General features: G+C 38.1%; 1 protein-coding gene across 1 annotated transcript in view; it reads right to left on the reverse strand.

Moving 5' to 3' along the window:
- Positions 1–2204: 2204 nt before the first annotated feature.
- Positions 2205–18212, reverse strand: part of LOC107572956 (transcriptional activator GLI3-like) — a 52845-nt gene continuing 36837 nt past the window's right edge. Inside the window, exon 2 of the mRNA XM_016259393.1 lies at positions 2205–2581. Coding sequence (XP_016114879.1) covers positions 2205–2581 — 377 coding nt within the window. The remainder of the gene's footprint in view (positions 2582–18212) is intronic.

Genomic DNA, 18212 nt, shown 5'->3' on the forward strand with positions numbered 1-18212 from the left:
AAACATTTTTCTCAGTCTAGACAAAATGGGTTTCAAATGTCACACCCCAAAAAAAAAAAAGTCATTAAAACAGGGGTCTACAAGAAAGTTAAAATATTTCACGATATCTCTTATTCTGTTATTGTGAGGGGGGAAGCAATGGCATTCGCAAATTATGAAGCATTAGGTAGTTTAAAAGAACTTTAAAACAAGTTCACCTGTTCTATAAACCAGTTTTAGCAGTCATGTGCTACTACAACACATTTTTCATTTAATAAAAATCGAATTAATTGCCAGAGGCATGTCTGTGAAATATCGCTCAAGAAAGAATTTCTTCCTGGTCAGTGAGATGGGGAGAGGGCCTCCCACTCCTTCCAGAATTCATTCAATCATCAACTTTTTCCACTCCACAGTTCACTGCTACCCTGGTGATCCCCCATGCAGAGAGAATGGACCAACTAAGAGGCCCCTTTGACTTCTCATGCCGTTTTTGAACCCCTCTGTTTCAATGTCTGCCTTCTCCACCTGACCTCTGACCCCCACCACCCTTTCACCCCCCACCCTCCGCCCCAGCCTCCCCCTTACAGACTCCAGCCACCCGGAACACCCCTCTTTCACTTTTGTTCTTTCTTGCATTGCTCCTTCAGTCTGTCACTCCCCCACATTATAACTCTCTATTTTCCCTTCATGTCACTATTTTTCTTGGTCTTCCTTAATTTTTGCCCCCTTTTATTTGTTCTATAAATCAGTTAGATGAGTGCTTAAAGACAGAATTTTCAACTTGTCCTTTTTTTCAACTTGCCCCCCCCCCTTCACTTGTACAATGAAAGTGGCAGATTTGCTGAGGTGGTCACGCTTTTGTTAGTCAATATGTTAGGGGTCAGATGGGTTAGTTTGTAGTCTACCTTTGTGCATTAAGATGGACAGACCAAAACTAGACCAACAATGCACATTGCTGCTAATGAAAAGGTCTAAACAGTGATACAGAAAATGGTTTTGTGAGAGAGAATGAAGGTAAGGGCATTTCATTAAGTACTATAGATTAAAACTATGCCATCAAACACAATTCAAGGCCAATTTATCGAAACTAAACAAGCCATCACATTGAATCCTCATCCATAGGTGATGGTCAGGCAATGGTGGTCCACACAATTAACCTCTTAAAAGGCTTTGACTAGCCTCATCTGTCTCTCTCTCCCTTTATTTCTCTCCTTTACTCTGTCCTGTCCATTCACATGTTCTCACTCTCTTGCTAAGAGTCTCTCATGATTATTAGAAAAAATGATGGGGGAGTATGGTGGGCAAGACAAGAGAAAGAGAGAATATGGAAAAGAACAAGGCAGAGGGAGTTTGACTGCTTTCCTCTTTGTGGCGCTTTGATCATGCCGCTGATGAGTGAGACTGGAGTTGTGTGCTTACACTCTGCCCCTAATGAGGGAATTAGGGAGCAGAGAAGAACGTCCCCCATACTAACTTCACCGCTGAAAAAAAATTAAAAGGCAAGCAAGAGTGAATGAGAAAGAAAGGGCAACTAGTCAACTGTCAGGCCCAATCAATCCGTTAGCAGCCTTGCCTTTCGCCTCAAAAATTTAGCATGCTAGCTCTGCACTAAACATTTGTCCTTGAGTTTTATGCACCAACAATATCTACCGTCTATCAGGACGTGGTGTTAATGGTAACTGTCTTAGGCAAAACACATTACTGAACCAACATAACTTTTATATGGATAGGTTTATCCAAAAATGTAAGGCAAATGGCAGAAGACTTTCAGTGAGTAACAAATCAAATTTCAGTTTGTTCCTCATACACATTTCCTGTATGCAAATTTCTTGTCACTGTCTATTATTTGTTACACACACACACAGGTTTGTTTTTGTGAAAAGTGGTGACATCCCATAGGCGTAATGGTTTTTATACTGTACAGACCGTATATTCTATTGCCCTACACCAACCCTACCCCTAAACCTACCCCTTACAGGAAACTTTGTGCTATTTCAGATTTTCAATACACTCCATTCTGTGTGATGTATAAGCGTTTTGAAAAGTGGGTCCTGTAATGTCCTGAAAAGTCACCTTCTCCTTGTAATACATATGTCATACCTTTGTCATTATACAAATTGATGTCCTCATTTGTCACAAAATGCACGCACACACATACAGGACATTAGGACATTATCCTAAACATGTCTTTTTGTATTTCTCATTTTTTTGAGTGGACTTTCCCTCTAGGATTTAAGGAAGGGCCTAACATATTTATAGGATAAAAAGACAAGAATGTATAGATAAATTGGAACCAAAAAATTAGTGAGTGGGTGTTTGTCCCAATATGGCCAAAGAACATGACAAAGTAGTAACTCACTATAGTGAGGGTCCAGGTATCCATTGCGAGGGTCCATGGCGAACAGTGTCCCCCGATAGGGCAGAGTGTGGTCTGCCAGGTGGGGCAGAGAGCTGTGAAGCTCTTTCTTCACTAATGGGGGGCGGTCTTCTGTAGAGGTGGATGGCTCCTCACTAATTTTTCCTGATATGGCCAGAACCGCAGCCTGCCCACTGATGGCATTACGCCTCTCACGATGATATGGGGAACCTGAACTGTCATCCTCTAAATGAGAGAGAAATAAAAAGAAAGAATATTAGTTCATTTTTATTACTTTTATTTTACTGATGTGTAGAGAGAGTACTATATATATATATATATATATATATATATATATATATATATATATATATATATATATATATATATATATATAATGAGTTTCTTTTTTATGTTAAACACAAAAGAAGATACTTTACATACAAATATCATGTATTATCACTATTAAGAATTGTTGTTAATTGAAATAAAATATATATATATATATATATATATATATACAGTATATTAGTGCTGTCATTAATCACATCTGAAATTAATCGCGATTAATCCCACCTATCATTGAAGTTTTTAAATATACTTTTTTATATTGCAATAATTTCACATTCAATCTTCAAATTAATGTAGAAACAACACAAAGACAGTATATTTTTAATATTTGTTTAATGGGATCTTTTTTTATAACTGAAGGCGAGTATCACTGATACCAATACTACTGATGTCCCTAGAAATTTTTTATTTTTTCCCTAATATTTAGCCATCGACTATAGCCATACAGTACAATTGAGAGCTATCAATTTTAACATTAGACTTTAAAAAAGTTCAACGTCTAATTTAAGTGAACTTAAAACAATCTTCACATAAATCCATTATAATAAATGTCATATTTAAGTATACTCTTACCAAGAAGTATACTTCAAGTTTATTTTATCAAGTATACTTAAGTAAAGTTCAAGTATATTTTTAAGTACACTTTATGTAGTAAGTATACAAATATCAGAGTACTAGTAGTATACTATAATTTCACATTCAATCTTCAAATTAATGTAGAAACAACACAAAGACAGTATATTTTTAATATTTGTTTAATGGGATCTTTTTTTATAACTGAAGGCGAGTATCACTGATACCAATACTACTGATGTCCCTAGAAATTTTTTATTTTTTCCCTAATATTTAGCCATCGACTATAGCCATACAGTACAATTGAGAGCTATCAATTTTAACATTAGACTTTAAAAAAGTTCAACGTCTAATTTAAGTGAACTTAAAACAATCTTCACATAAATCCATTATAATAAATGTCATATTTAAGTATACTCTTACCAAGAAGTATACTTCAAGTTTATTTTATCAAGTATACTTAAGTAAAGTTCAAGTATATTTTTAAGTACACTTTATGTAGTAAGTATACAAATATCAGAGTACTAGTAGTATACTTGTAAGTGTACTATTTAAATTCTCCTTGGGACTAAATTGGCCCACTTTCTAGTATATAAAATTATACTTTTAAATATACTTTAAGTATAACAGTAGTAAACTTTGAGTACACAACTAGTTCACATCTATGTTTTAGTATGTACTGCAATTATATTAAAAGTGAACTTATAGGTATACTGATAGTTTACTAATTAAATACTTGTAGCATTTTCAGTACACTTAGAAGTATAGTCTCAGTAAACTACTAGTTTAGTAGTTTCATACTGCAAGTATACTCGTAAGTTTTCTTTAAGTGAACTTTGCATAATACTTTAAGTATACTACTATGTCCCTATTTAAGTATTAATTTGTATATATTTTTTTATCTGCATATCTGAACATACAAAACATTAAAACAAAGAACAGGGTATCTGCTTGTAAACAAAACATTTTATTCTAGCTTGATGCATTCTTTTTTATAAACACTTGAATGTGGGTAAGTTTCATAAAATAAATAAATAAACAACATTTTGAACAAAAAGATGAAAAAAGACTATTAAATACTTGTAGCATTTTCAGTACACTTAGAAGTATAGTCTCAGTAAACTACTAGTTTAGTAGTTTCATACTGCAAGTATACTCGTAAGTTTTCTTTAAGTGAACTTTGCATAATACTTTAAGTATACTACTATGTCCCTATTTAAGTATTAATTTGTATATATTTTTTTATCTGCATATCTGAACATACAAAACATTAAAACAAAGAACAGGGTATCTGCTTGTAAACAAAACATTTTATTCTAGCTTGATGCATTCTTTTTTATAAACACTTGAATGTGGGTAAGTTTCATAAAATAAATAAATAAACAACATTTTGAACAAAAAGATGAAAAAAGACTATGAATTAGATTCAGAATGATAATCAGAACGTAGATGGAGTCGATAATTTTTACCTCTTCATGGGTCGACATTTTATTCTATAACGTTACACAGTTTTGATGCTGTTTTATGTCTGATGATCATGTTAGATTACTTGTGGAAGCATCTGTTATTTCGGTTTCTTCTTTACTTGGGTTTTGGAAATTCTGTATAGAAGATGTGTAATGTGTGTGTGTGTGTATATATATATATATATATATATATATATATATATATATATATATCCCCAGGCCCAGAATGTTAGATTACTTGTGGAAGCATCTGTTATTTCGGTTTCTTCTTTACTTGGGTTTTGTATATTCTGTATAGAAGATGTGTAATGTGTGTGTGTGTGTATATATATATATATATATATATATATATATATATATATATATCCCCAGGCCCAGAGTAGCTTTTTGTTCATGAGCTTATTGACAGACCTTAGCCAATGATAATATCTGTCACAGTTATATCAAAACTAACCTTATAGCTAGTACTGTAATAGGAAAATTCACAAGACAGGTCCAAACAGACAGACAAACACAAATACACAGAGACACTCATAGGTAGACAGACCCACAGACAGAGGCAATAAATATGGAACAAGTCTGGTCACGCTAAGTCTTCGGGTAGTGAGGGAGGCAGTGTTAGTGCAAACGTGTGCTTTAGGGAGCTCTTTATGGGTTTTGTGTGCAAAGTCTCCTGGGCTTGGCCTCTTCCAGGCAAATGTGCAGGTTCACAGTGTCACACTAGAGCAATGGAGTGTCTCTGTGTCTGTGCTTGCCACATTCTGTGAAATAAAACAGGCCAACATTCAACATCACAGTAGCAGTCAGGCAAGGATTTCCCACAAGCTTGCTCCCTCTCTCTCTTTTTTCAAAGACACCGAATTCCATTGAGAGGGCAGCTGAGTCTTTTCCCTGCATTCCAAACTGCCCATTAAATGGCCTCATGGGTAGTATCAACGCCCACAAGCTATCCACCTTCTTTCTCTTTCTCCTTCCTTCTCTCCTTCCCTCTACCAGTCTTTTAACACCGTTCCTGCCTCTTCTCTACACACACACAGAAAGAGATGTACTTTCCCTATTTCTCTGTCTGCAAGTAATCTGTTCTGGCGGGCAAAGTCGGACTTGCAGCCCACAGGGACAGAGTCTCCAGTGGTCAAAAATGGTTGCAGAGAGAAGCAAGTTTACAGGGCTTTGCAGGGTTTACAGGGTTTAGTGCTTGATCTTTGCTGAAGACACGACCTATTATCTGACTCCATCTAGGACCTCTCAGCCTAGTTGAGTTAAGCAACCCATAATTCAGTGCTCTGGGAAAGCACCCGCCATACACTTCCACTGCTGAGTAACATCACTTGCTTTTTAATCATAAGGAGTTCAGTTCATAACTGCAGCTGTAGGGGTCAATAAAGTCACCAATAATGTCATTTAAAGGGACAGTGACAATAATGTCATTATTTGCTCACATTCATGTCATTTCAAACTCGTGTGACTTTCTTTCAGTGGACCATGAGAGATAATTCTTAAAGACTGAGGGGGAAACAACTCCATAAAAGTAGTCCATACATCATGTGCACATTCAAAGTTTTCTAAAGCTTTGATGTTCCCTAAAAATCTTGACAATGTACCCTATTTTTTCCCTACATGGGTTTTGACAAAATTACTTTGTAAACTAAACACAAATATTTTGTATATGTAATTCTTTGTGTGACAAACAATTTAATAATTTAAAGAACCGTATTCCACTACAAAGAACCTTAAGTGCAATGGAGAGGTTCAGTGGATATTAAATATTCTTTATGGAATCACAGATGCCAATAAAGAACCTTTTTTAAAGAGTAAACATACAGCATTGATTATGCAGCCATCCCCAACCAAAGCATAAGCTTCACTTATCATCACAAAATACCAACATTCCCTTCTAAATTCCAACATAACTGAAAATTAAAAACAAATTTACTCCTTTTATCATTTGGCACAAAAACACATAAACACTTAATTTCCATATTTACTCTCCTCATTCAGTCCCATGCAAAGCAAGCTGGAAACAAGAATTACCCTGGCCAGTTTAAGTTAGTGCCAACAATATGAACTACAGTGCACATAATTAAATTAAACAGACATAATTGTGTTGCTTTAGTGTATTATAAGAAATTAAATTAATAATTAATAATTTAATAAAACATTTTTTGAGTGGTATACTTTTTGTGGTGCTTTTGCATATTTTCTTCTTTTGTGTTTCACATCAGAAATAAACTCATACTAATTTGCTATGGCATGAAAATGTCTAAAGAATTGTAATTTTTCGAAAAACTATCCCTATGTGTGCAGAGAAAAGTAAGACAAGCAGATCAGATGCTGATATTTGAAGATTTTTCAGATTTCTGTATGAAAGCACTTTATAAACTCAAAACTCCCTTTTTGAAAAGTTTTTTGGTGTGCGAGAACAGTTGTGAATCAGGTGATTAAACTCAAACTGTTTGGAGGAGTTTATCAGCTTGCTGGTGCTGTTTAGTGCTGCTCTAGCTTCTTCAACATCTTTCTGAAACTGGCACCAACGTCTCGTATTGCTGGAGCTAAAGTTAGCGTTTGGCCCAGCATGCTGTGCTGCAGCTAGGAAAAAAACTGTGTGGATTAAAGATTGTATTCCATATATCACCATGGAATAAACTACACACATACACAAACAGTCAGAACAGAGAGCATTCAAGGTTCCTTGGTCCATGAAAATGACAGCATCAGTTATAAGTCTTTAATCCTATACTGCATAGTCAGTGATCTTATTGAAGGAATAATAGCACTTATACAGTTAAAGCAGGATTAATAGGCCTGCTCCCATAAAACCACAATATTAACATAAAGGGATTTAAGTATCATCCTGTTACTGTCCTCAGACACACGCACACACACATGGATTTGAAAGAGGATACTGTGTAATGAGTATGAGTTATGAGAACAGTCCTCACAAAAACAACTTAAAGGCACAATATGTAATTTTCGCCGCTGGAGGGTGCGTATTCAAAATAAACAAAGAAGCAAAGGTGTAGTTTGATGACGCCGTGACTGAGTGTGGAATCATGGAAGTTGTTGTCTTCATCCCCACAGGCGATGCAATCCGACAGGACTCGGGCAGAAATCATGTTCATGGATGAGCTAATGATTTAATAACGCAGTAGAATGAAGCAGGGTGAGGCTCCTTCCGGTCGTGCGTATGTGGGGAAAAAAACCAGCGTTGTTTTATCATTCTAGATACGTTTGAAAGTTCTGTTATAATGCTACTCTGTGCGGTCATCACCGGTCTATTAAAACGCACAACATATTAAAGCGTCTTTGGTGTTTCCATGTTTTCTACAAAACAAAATGGAAATCGAGGGGTTATGACGTCATTGGCAGGCGACACAACGACACTATGGACACAGTCCTTGTCACTAGTGAAAATTGCTTATTTCTCTGGATTTAAACATTCTTCAAAACATTTGGGATAATGTAAGTACACAAGTCAGCAAAATATATAACACTGTTCTAGTGGTTTTTGGTATTTTAATAAAAAATCTTACATATTGTGCAAAATACAATGCCTATTTCACTGATGTTATTTAACATTTAATTTACTTTACTTCTTTTTACATTAATGTAATTTTACAAGCGTATAATAAGTCAAAAGCTCATTTTAAATGTCTCAGTCGGCATCAAGGCTTTTTCTTCCCTCATTTTCTCTAGAGCCTGAATTCTTTTAGGCATTTACAATGGCTATAGCTCAATAGTGACACAAGTGCCACCCCACACCAGTCACTATCCTCATGAACAGAGGGTTACCCTAATTGAGATGTACTTTTTTCACAGGCCCAACACTGTTCCTAATGGCTCTGCAAACAATCAGCGGCAGTAGGTGATTGATTCACACTCAATATCAGCAACATGTCTGATAATCTCTCTCTCCTTCCATCTCTCTTCATTTACTCCATCTCTTTTCTTTATTATTATTTTCTCATCCAGTGCCACATTTAATTTTCTTGCCACTGTTGTTCTCTCTGTTAAAAAAATTTAATTGTACAAAGGTTTCTTTTTTTAAAGCTCAGAAAATTTAAAGGTCTCATTTAAGTAGATGCACTCATGTATGTTCCTGGTTAACACACAAGACATTCTCAACAGAGCGATGACTCGAAGAGGCAGTATGGAAACAGATGCTAAGAATTGCGAGCCATACTGCTTTTTTATTATTTTTCTGTTCAAAGGTCATTTACCACCTAATTGGTGGTTATGCAATTATTATTATTTATTTATTTTTCTTTCCGTTTAATCTTTAATCCTTGAGAATGAGAATTATATTGTTTGTTTGATGCTAATTATATAAGTCACATGAGATATGTATTTTAACTTTATTGTAATAATATATAAAATTGGGCGCAATCTGTCACGCCCACTGGAGTCTTGTCAGTAGGTCACGGTCAAGCATGCGCTGATAGCTCTGAAATAAGCTAACCCTGAAACATAACCTACTCCGGAGCAGGTTATGTTCAGAGAATAAATTGCTATGGCTACTTACATACCCTGAAAGTTACCTCTGTTTTTTGATCCGAAAGCTGAGTTTTGTTTTCTACACTGTAAAACAGTTGACCTAATTATAACTTTAAAAATAAGGAAACCTATCGCAGTCAACTTGCATCTAATGAATAAAAGGCTATTGAATTTGAAATTATCTTTCAGACCAACTAAATATGATTTAGCATTTAGCAGCGCTAATCCTCTTTAGCAATCCTCTTTCTTTTATATTTCATTTTCATAATATGGGCAGTATCCACCTCTTAAAACTAAAGGCAAACATTTGTTGATAGATAAATGTATTAATTCAAGAAGTTACAATGAGATGCACATATACCTCAACATACAGGTGTCAAACATAGTGAAGATCAACAAATGTTAATTCAATAAAAATATGAACTCTTATCCATATGACAGCAGCAGCATAAATTTAAGCCAGTAAAATGTAAAACAATGATAAAATTGTAATAATAATTACCAAAATGCTGCAATGCATGCTGCAATGCAAATGTTCCTTCTGTTTAACCTTACTGGAGAAACAACTGATATTTCAAGAAATATCAAAAGATATTTCAGTACTCTTTTTTTTCCTTCCTATGGAAAAATAAAGATGGACGGATCTCTAAAAGTTTAATTTAGGTTTGAGTTCATGTTGAAATCTTAGATTTTGATTGCAAGCTTTGGTATCTTTGCTTATATGAGCACAGTGTGAGACATTTTTGAGATCTTGTATATAATGCTACAAAAGAAACATTTAAGGGCCCTTTTGTTAGGAAAAGATAAATCTGAAAAGTGGATTTTAACATAAGCAAAAGTCACCATTAGATCTCAGTTTAATATCACTGAAGAAATAACTGAGATATTAAAGTACTTATTTGTGGTTTCTCCTTCCTAGGGGACAATTAGAGGGGATGGATCTCTAGCAATTTCATTCCTCATAAACGGATTTCCGTTTGAGCCACATTACGGAGTTCAAAAGTTTCCTGGAGACTTTTAGATGAAGGTGAGTGCTATTGCACTCTGGGCTCAGTGAGGCTCTGATGTTGAGATTACACATGTCAGGAGGCAGATGAGAAGGATTTCCATAGCCCTGACCATCAACCCTTCTCTTTTATTTCCTCTTTTATTTTCTCAGCATTCTTTTATTCCTTTTGCATTTTTGGCTCCACCATTGCTCCACAGATTCATCGGTCTATTCACCCTGACACAAAAACAGCAAGCTCGTTCTCTGTGGACTGGGGGAAAAGCACGCTCCAGCAGAAAAAAAAGTGGGGAAAGAGAAGGAGAGAGAGGAAAAATGATTGTGCCCCCCCCCCATCTCTCTCTCTCTCTCTCTCTGTAGTGATTGAATTTCTTAACATCTTTTCAAAAATCGCTTAAATGCCTGGAGGCGAGAGGAAGAAACAAGCTAATGGTGGATGGGGAGCACTGAACAAATTTCAGAGCCCTTTCCTGCTTGCGTTTGAGGTTTGAAAGCGAGCGCCCTGCCTTTCAAGTTTCAAAGTCCTCCTTTCTCCCGTGGTGTCACTGACGGATTTGAAAAGAAGGTAATTGTGCTCACTGCCGCCCTGATCAGAGGCACACGGCCCAGGCTCTAGTATTTCACCAGCTCTCAGTACCACAGGAATAGACTCAGCAGCTCAGCTTCAACTTTCTTTTCCTGGCTCTCTCTCTCCCCTGTTCTTTGTGTGTCTCTTGATCTCTGTCTCTCACTTTTATCCACTCACTTTCCCTGATTCTTGATCTAGGCTTTTCTCTACCAACTGGATCTCCCTCTTTCGTCCCCAATGTAAATGGTTTTCCTCTGACAATCTCTCTGCCCTTTAGTGCCCACCTCTTTCTTGCTCCCATCTTTACTACACTGTTAAGTATATCATCTATATATATATATATATATATATATATATGTACTGTATATATATATATATATATATATATATATATATATATATATATTTTAGGGCAAGAATTCCAAAGTCTGCTAGAAACCTTCGAAAAACACTTTTTAACACTTTTTTTTTTTAAATTGTAGATTATCTTTTTTTCTACTCAATGGATGTTACAATTCACTGTGGCACTTTCAAAATATTACTCTTTATGTGTAAGAAGCACAACCAGCCCAAAATAACTCAGTCAATAGTAAAAGTCTGGGGCAGGGTTATCTGTTTCTTCAAATACTCAATTTGACACACTTCACCTTAAAAGTACTGTTGAACCCCATAATTAATTTTAGTAAATTAGTCCATTCAGACAGTTCCCTTTCGAGGGAACTTCGAACTGTGTCCTCTATATGGGATGATATTAGGCTCAAAATGATTCATTTTGATGAATGATTCAATGATTCAACGATTAATTTTCACAGTTTACAGCATTTCACATCCCCCACACACACAACTACCAACGAACAAGGCCCAGTGCAATTCATTAATGTGTGCACGATTTGAAAAATTTGCAAATGTGTGTCACTACACTGAAACAAATGCTTTTCAACCATTGTCTGCAGAGTTAAGAATTACATTAATGTGCAGCATTTTGTTCGAATAGAGACATATTTGTGAATACAAATGTTATAGTTTGTATTAAAGTATCATAATTTGTGCATGTAGCGATTCAAATGTGCATTTGTGGATCAGGCGACGCGCGTGCATTCATTCACGTCTCTTCTGAGTCGATTCTATTTGATTCATTTGAATTTTGAGACTTTTGTTCCGCCCTTTTAGCCTTGCCCAATCCACACACACACAGCTTGTGATCCACGCGCAGCTGAGACACAGAAAATCAGCGACCACTAGATGGCACTAGCCCCACTCACATGTGTGCATTCCATTGTGTAGCGTGTACAGTTTTATAAACGTTACATTGTGTTTTCTTTGTTTCTTTTTGGTTTGGCTACTCTCCTCTGCCCGTAGAAATACAAGATGTTTTATTGAACTTGTTCTAACGTAACTTGTCTTAAGACACAGAATAGCTTATATTATACTGCTGATAAAGCGCTAATTTTCTGAGATTTTAACATTCAAGTTGATGATACAAATGATGCATTAGGACTTGCGTTTACTGACCTAATAAACTCTTTTGGAGTCAAGCAAAATGTCACTGGGCCCACTCATTGTTTTAATCACACGCTAGATTTAATTATATCGCATGGAATTGATCTTACTGATATAGATATCATACCTCAAAGTGATGATGTTACTGACCATTTCCTTGTATCGTGCATGCTGCATATTACTGATATTAACTATATGGCTCCGCATTATCGTCAGGGCCACCAAAGACAGATTCACAAATAACCTGCCTGATTTATCTCAACTGCTCTAACGATTTGTATCGTGAAAAGCGCTATACAAATAAACTTGAATTTAATTGAATTCTCGATATTTAATTATTTTTATTCTCAATGTTTTATTTCTACATCTTTCTGGATATTTAATTAGTTTAATCTCGCATTTTAGGCTAATGACTTTATTCTGGAGATGTTTTTTTTTTATTGTTTGGCCCTATAATCCTCTTCCTTACGCTCTCATTTGGCACAAATCCAAATGTGTCCATATTCACAATGTTGGCTATTTGAATTTGAATGCTACAGACTATTATTTATTAGGCCTATGCAAACCAGGCTTTGTACTTAACTCGCTTTCCAAAAAAAAAATGTACTGTATATATATCATGGTCTTCTTCACATGAAAAATCGTCCTCTTCACATGAGCAAATAGGCTATGTGCTTGGCACGAGCTCAGGCTGAACAGCACGGATTGTACTATGGGCTGTTTTAATTAACCAGTGTATCTAGATTCTATAGTGTATCTATATGTTTGGTTGACTGTATTTTATTCTGATAATGAAAAGGCTGCAGCGTATGCAATGCTGTAGGCCTATTTGAAAGGTGCATTTCTCTCGTACTGCAGTGAGGAGATGGCTAATCAGCATCGTCTACTTCATCTTTGCATAATAATAATAATAGCCTACAAGGAAGGAATAACTGACAACGTGCTGTTGAATTACAGAACGAAAGAAAAAAACAAGGTACTGTCACAAAGTTCTTGTTTGGCAAAATTAATATAAGCTATTCTGTGTCTTAAGACAAGTTAAGTTAGAACAAGTTCAATAAAACATTTTTATTGTATTTCTACAGGCAGAGGAGAATAGCCAAACCAAAAAGAAACAAAGAAAACGTCTCTAGGTTACGTATGTAACCATGGTTCCCCGAGGGAACGAGACGCTGCGTCGAGTCGCTTTGGGAACGCCCTTGCGTGACCGCGTTCTGAAGCACGTGTCAAATCCGTCCAATGGAGCAGCGAGACGTCACGAGCAGGGTGACGTAAGCACCAGAAAGCATAAAGGCACACCCGGCCGGGCGCAAACCAGCTTCGATGAAGTAGCGCCTGCAGGGATGCAGGGAGTATGGCAAAGAGACGCAGCGTCTCGTTCCCTCGGGGAACCATGGTTACATACGTAACCTAGAGACGTTCCCCTTCAGGAACTCGAGCTGCGTCGAGTCGCTTTGGGAACGAGAAGCAAATTTTTCAAATCGTGTACACGTTAATGAACTGCACTGGGCCTTGTTGTGTGTGGGGGACGTGAAATGCTGTAAATATGCAAAAATTAAGTCTCAAAATCAAAATGAACCGAACAAGATCGACTCGAACTAGACGTCAATTAATGCACGCGTGTCACCTGATCCACATATGCATGGATTCCTTTTTGCATGAGCAATTTATGATATATTAATGTCTGTATTTGTACAAATCGCTGCACAATCATTTAATTGAGTCTAATTTCATCCCATACCTCTAGGGGTCGCTATGGGGAATGTATATCTAAAAATGACAATAGACTTGTTTGAGATGTGCCTCGCCTCGCCTGAAATGTAGGCGAGAGTAGGCGGCTGCAGTAAGGGGAAGATTGAAATAAGCGCAGTCAAGACGGACAGTTCTGCCCTCTCGAAGTGGAGCTACGAAATCAAAGGCGGATATCGCGTTATTCACACTCACATGCTGCGTTGCTAATAAACATGATATAATTTCAGTTCTGTTGCCTTTATATGAAAATAAATATGATTAACAAGACACTCAAAGTGCTTGCTATTTAATTCCATGCAACAGGCATATTTATCATTAAATTTTACTTTAATACAAACATGTATTTTAGATTTTTATAGAAATATGACAATCACATATCTCACAGAGAGATCGCACTGTAATGGTGTTTGGGAATATTCATGCATAATTTAAATACTTAAATCACATGAACCCAGATAAAGAAATAAAATATTTTAGAAGAGAGCGCAGCATCATGGTTGTCTGAACCAATGAGCATTAAGCTGTGTCGTCAGTCAGTCGTTTCCCATCATGCTTTTGATCAGCGCAGTCGGTGGAGAGCAACTGTGCTCGACTGCACAATCCGAGACAGCCGCCTCGCCGTCGCGAGAGTTTTTTGGCACACGTCAGCATGACATCAGAGCAAGTCGGACGTAACTCGGACATATTTCTAACCGGCATGCATCTCACAGTGATCACCGGTGATCGGTTCTGCGCAGATTTTGCTCATCTCAAACAAGCCTATTAACATTGGCCGGGCGACAGCCTATGATGTCATTACCCTGCACGAGCACAGAATAAAAGAGCGCCAGGATAACATGTCATCCTCTTCTTCATCTTCGCTGACCATTTGTTTATGTTAACGTTAAGCTAAGTACGACTAAGGAGTGCATGTTCTCTCGCTAGAGGCTTTGCTCTGATACCTGCAGTTTCACACGGCTCGCGTGCTGTGTGTGTGTGGTAAAGAGCAAGCTTGTTCAGCTCTTGAGGGAGTTGGATGCGCTCTGTATTCATTGCTTATTTCTTGTGAGGGATAAGCATGAATTGAACGCGCTCGTCTCACGAGGAGGCTTGTGCTCATCATGATGCATTCGCGGGACTACTGAGGGGGATGTGAGTTTGTAGGTAGCGTTTGCATGAGTGCAATCTAGCGGTTGGACGGAGCGTGTTTAGCTCCTACGGGAGCTGAATGCATGCTGCGTGTTGCGATCGCGGTAAGAACATGGAAAGGACCTGACGGGAAATTTCTCCCAATCAGTAATTTCCTTTTGTTTATATAGTAAGTGTATAGTGTGGATCTGTCTGCAGTTGTTGGACAGATGATTTATATCATGTCCTTCTCAGATATCCACATTATACTGCACTCCGGCTTGAAAAAAAAAAAAGAGCCTTTCCATTCCTTCCCGATCTTCATGTGGAGATCGAGAGGGTTTGAAAAAAAATAAATTTTCGTCCTGCATCCACAGATTCCAGCATACTAGTTATGCCAACATCGAGGGGATGCGTGAGAATGGTTATGAAAAGATGCCCCCTGTTGAAGAGGCCTGCTATCTCTCTATGGGGAAGACATCTTCTCTTAAGGCTCCCTCCCTGCCCTTCAGGATGCATCTTGTTTGAATGACAAGGCATACGCGGCAGCAAGTCAGGCTGCAGTCTCGTTGCACACCATGAAGGTGCTTCAGGCTTTTCAGGCTGATCTGTTGGAAGACCTGGATAAAGGCAGGGTCTATCCCCTGATGAGGTGGCTGAGTTGCGTCGCACCACGGATCTTGCTCTCCGTGCCACTAAGCGGGCCGCTACTGCCGTTGACAGATCCATGGTGGTTACGGAGAGACATCTGTGGGTGAGTCTGGTGGATATTGGGTCGAAAGAGAAGGGCTTTCTTCTTGATGTGTTGGTTTCCCCTTCTGAGCTTTTCAGCACTTCCGCTGAGATGGTGGTTGTGAAGTTTTTAGAAGGCCAAGACACGCTTCGGCTGCCTTTAAATCCTTCATTCCATGAAGGTCCAGGCTTCGGACTTCGCCTCCAGCCTATATCCATGAGCCTGAGTCATGCGCGGGAGCCATGGTTGGTGAGTACGATCCATTTTTATCTACTCTACTGCTAGTTCTTGTGCATTCGATGCTAGCCTTTCTCTTCAGCACTACTCGAACCTGTTCTGTTTTTCTGACTTTTAGGTTTGACCCACCTGCTAAGTCAGGACCTCCTGCTGTTGACCGATTACAGTGATGGTTTCTCTCATCGGTTCTGGTTCCAGCTGGTGATAAGCCCTCATCTTCGGCTTGGACATGCAGCCTGGGCTTCTGAGGAAGCCTACCAGCATCAGGTCCCCAGTATAACACTGCAACCTCAGAACTTGTGGGTCCTTCTCGTGGGCTAGTACTCTTCTGAGTACATGCTTTGCGACATGCTCCCTATCCTCTGGCCAGGTGCGAACTACTCATTTCTCACCCTGAGGGGTCTCCCGAAATTTGAATCGTTCCTTAACCTTCATGCACGTTCTCTGAGCTAGAGCTCTTCTCACTGAGGCGTTGAGGCGCTCAGTGCTCCATAGATGGTTGGGCCCGTGGGTCTTCACTGTCACACTGCCCTTATGGTTGAACCAGTAATCACCCCTTTGCGGAGTGGGCTGGAATACACTGCATTCCCTGAGGTAAGAGGGATTTGTGTTTCTGTGGAAACCCCTCTTTTGTGTTTCTGCTCTGAGTAGCAGTAAGCTTTATATGCATGAATGGTTATTGGGACCCGCTATTCAAAAATGTCAATATGGGGGAGTAAGAGAAGAGCAGACATATGGATATATCTGACAACACAAGAGAGAACTAATTTCGGTCCGGTTTTCTTAGCGCAGACACTGAAGCATACACACACAGAGAGTTCGTCTCACAGCGCGCGAGTACTCTTTCGCTTCACATGAATAGAGAATTACACACAAAATTATGTTGAATTGTCCATTTTGACGAGTATTCACGTAAACACAGTTGATTACATCTTAAGTGAATGTATACAGTAGGGAGAACATATATCAGTACATTGCATCCGTTGAAGCTGTGCATTCGGTTTTAAAGGGACAGCAGCCTAATTTAGTTTCTTTTGTCCGAGTCATTGATGTTAATCAAGCAACAACAGAAAGACAGAAAATCACGCACTGCTCTTGACTGAAAAACTTTAGTAGCCCTAAAGATTAATCTACATTTATTTATAGAAATAAATATGTCTGCTTGAAAGAATGAAGAATATGGTAAACAAGTTGCTATAAAGAATACATAATTAGCCTATATAACCATTGGTATTTCATTAAAAAGAAGACCATGTTCTTGTTCTTTATGAAAAGTGTTTTTATTTAATTTTAACATAAAGGCATGTTGTGTGTCACTGCAGTTAAATGTCTATCATGATAAAACCTTAATATCAAACCTATATAAGGACATTTTTGAGAAATGCTTAATAAATGCACTGTAACTAAACCCATTAGATTTTAGCTGACAAAATTTACTGTAGATTTAGTCGACTAAAATCTTATGATATATCTTATGATAACTAGTCTAAAACTAAAAACAAAAACTAAAAACTAAAATATGACTAAAACTAAATGGCATTTTAGTCAAAAGACTATGACTAAAACTAAATCAAAATTTTTTCTGGTCCAGCTGAGAAGTGCTCCCCTCTCTGTGAGGATTAGCTATGAGTCGCTCCCAGTATGTGCTGTAAGGGCCCACCTCAGCTTGAGAGTCTCTGTCGCCTCTTTGGTCAATTATGTTGGGACCCTGTTGTTCCCTTAGAAATGTGTGATCCCCTTCTAGCAGGATCCCATTTCTTATGTCCCATTTGTGATCTATCCGTCCCGAGCATGGCTGTGCTCCCCTCACTGCGGGAGGGTCCCTTAGAGCTCGCCGGTCCTGGGCAGACTGGGTGAGTCCTTCTCTCGACTTGAGAGTTAGGTCCTCTACCCTGGGCTATTGGTCGCCTCAGTCGAGCTGGGTTCCTCTCTCTCTTCGCTAGGGGTTGAACCCTCCACTCTTGAGGTCCTAGGCAGTGACATCAGGTAGTTGGGCCGCTTGCTGCTTCCCTGATAAGCTGTCTCTATTCGGGTTAAGCCAGGCAGTGCTCCCCTCACCTCAGAGGGTTGTCTTTGAGCCTGGCGCTCCCGAT

This window comes from Sinocyclocheilus grahami, unplaced genomic scaffold, assembly GCF_001515645.1.
Source record: "Sinocyclocheilus grahami isolate Dianchi unplaced genomic scaffold, SAMN03320097.WGS_v1.1 scaffold1839.1, whole genome shotgun sequence".
In the NCBI taxonomy this organism is placed as follows: domain Eukaryota; kingdom Metazoa; phylum Chordata; class Actinopteri; order Cypriniformes; family Cyprinidae; genus Sinocyclocheilus; species Sinocyclocheilus grahami.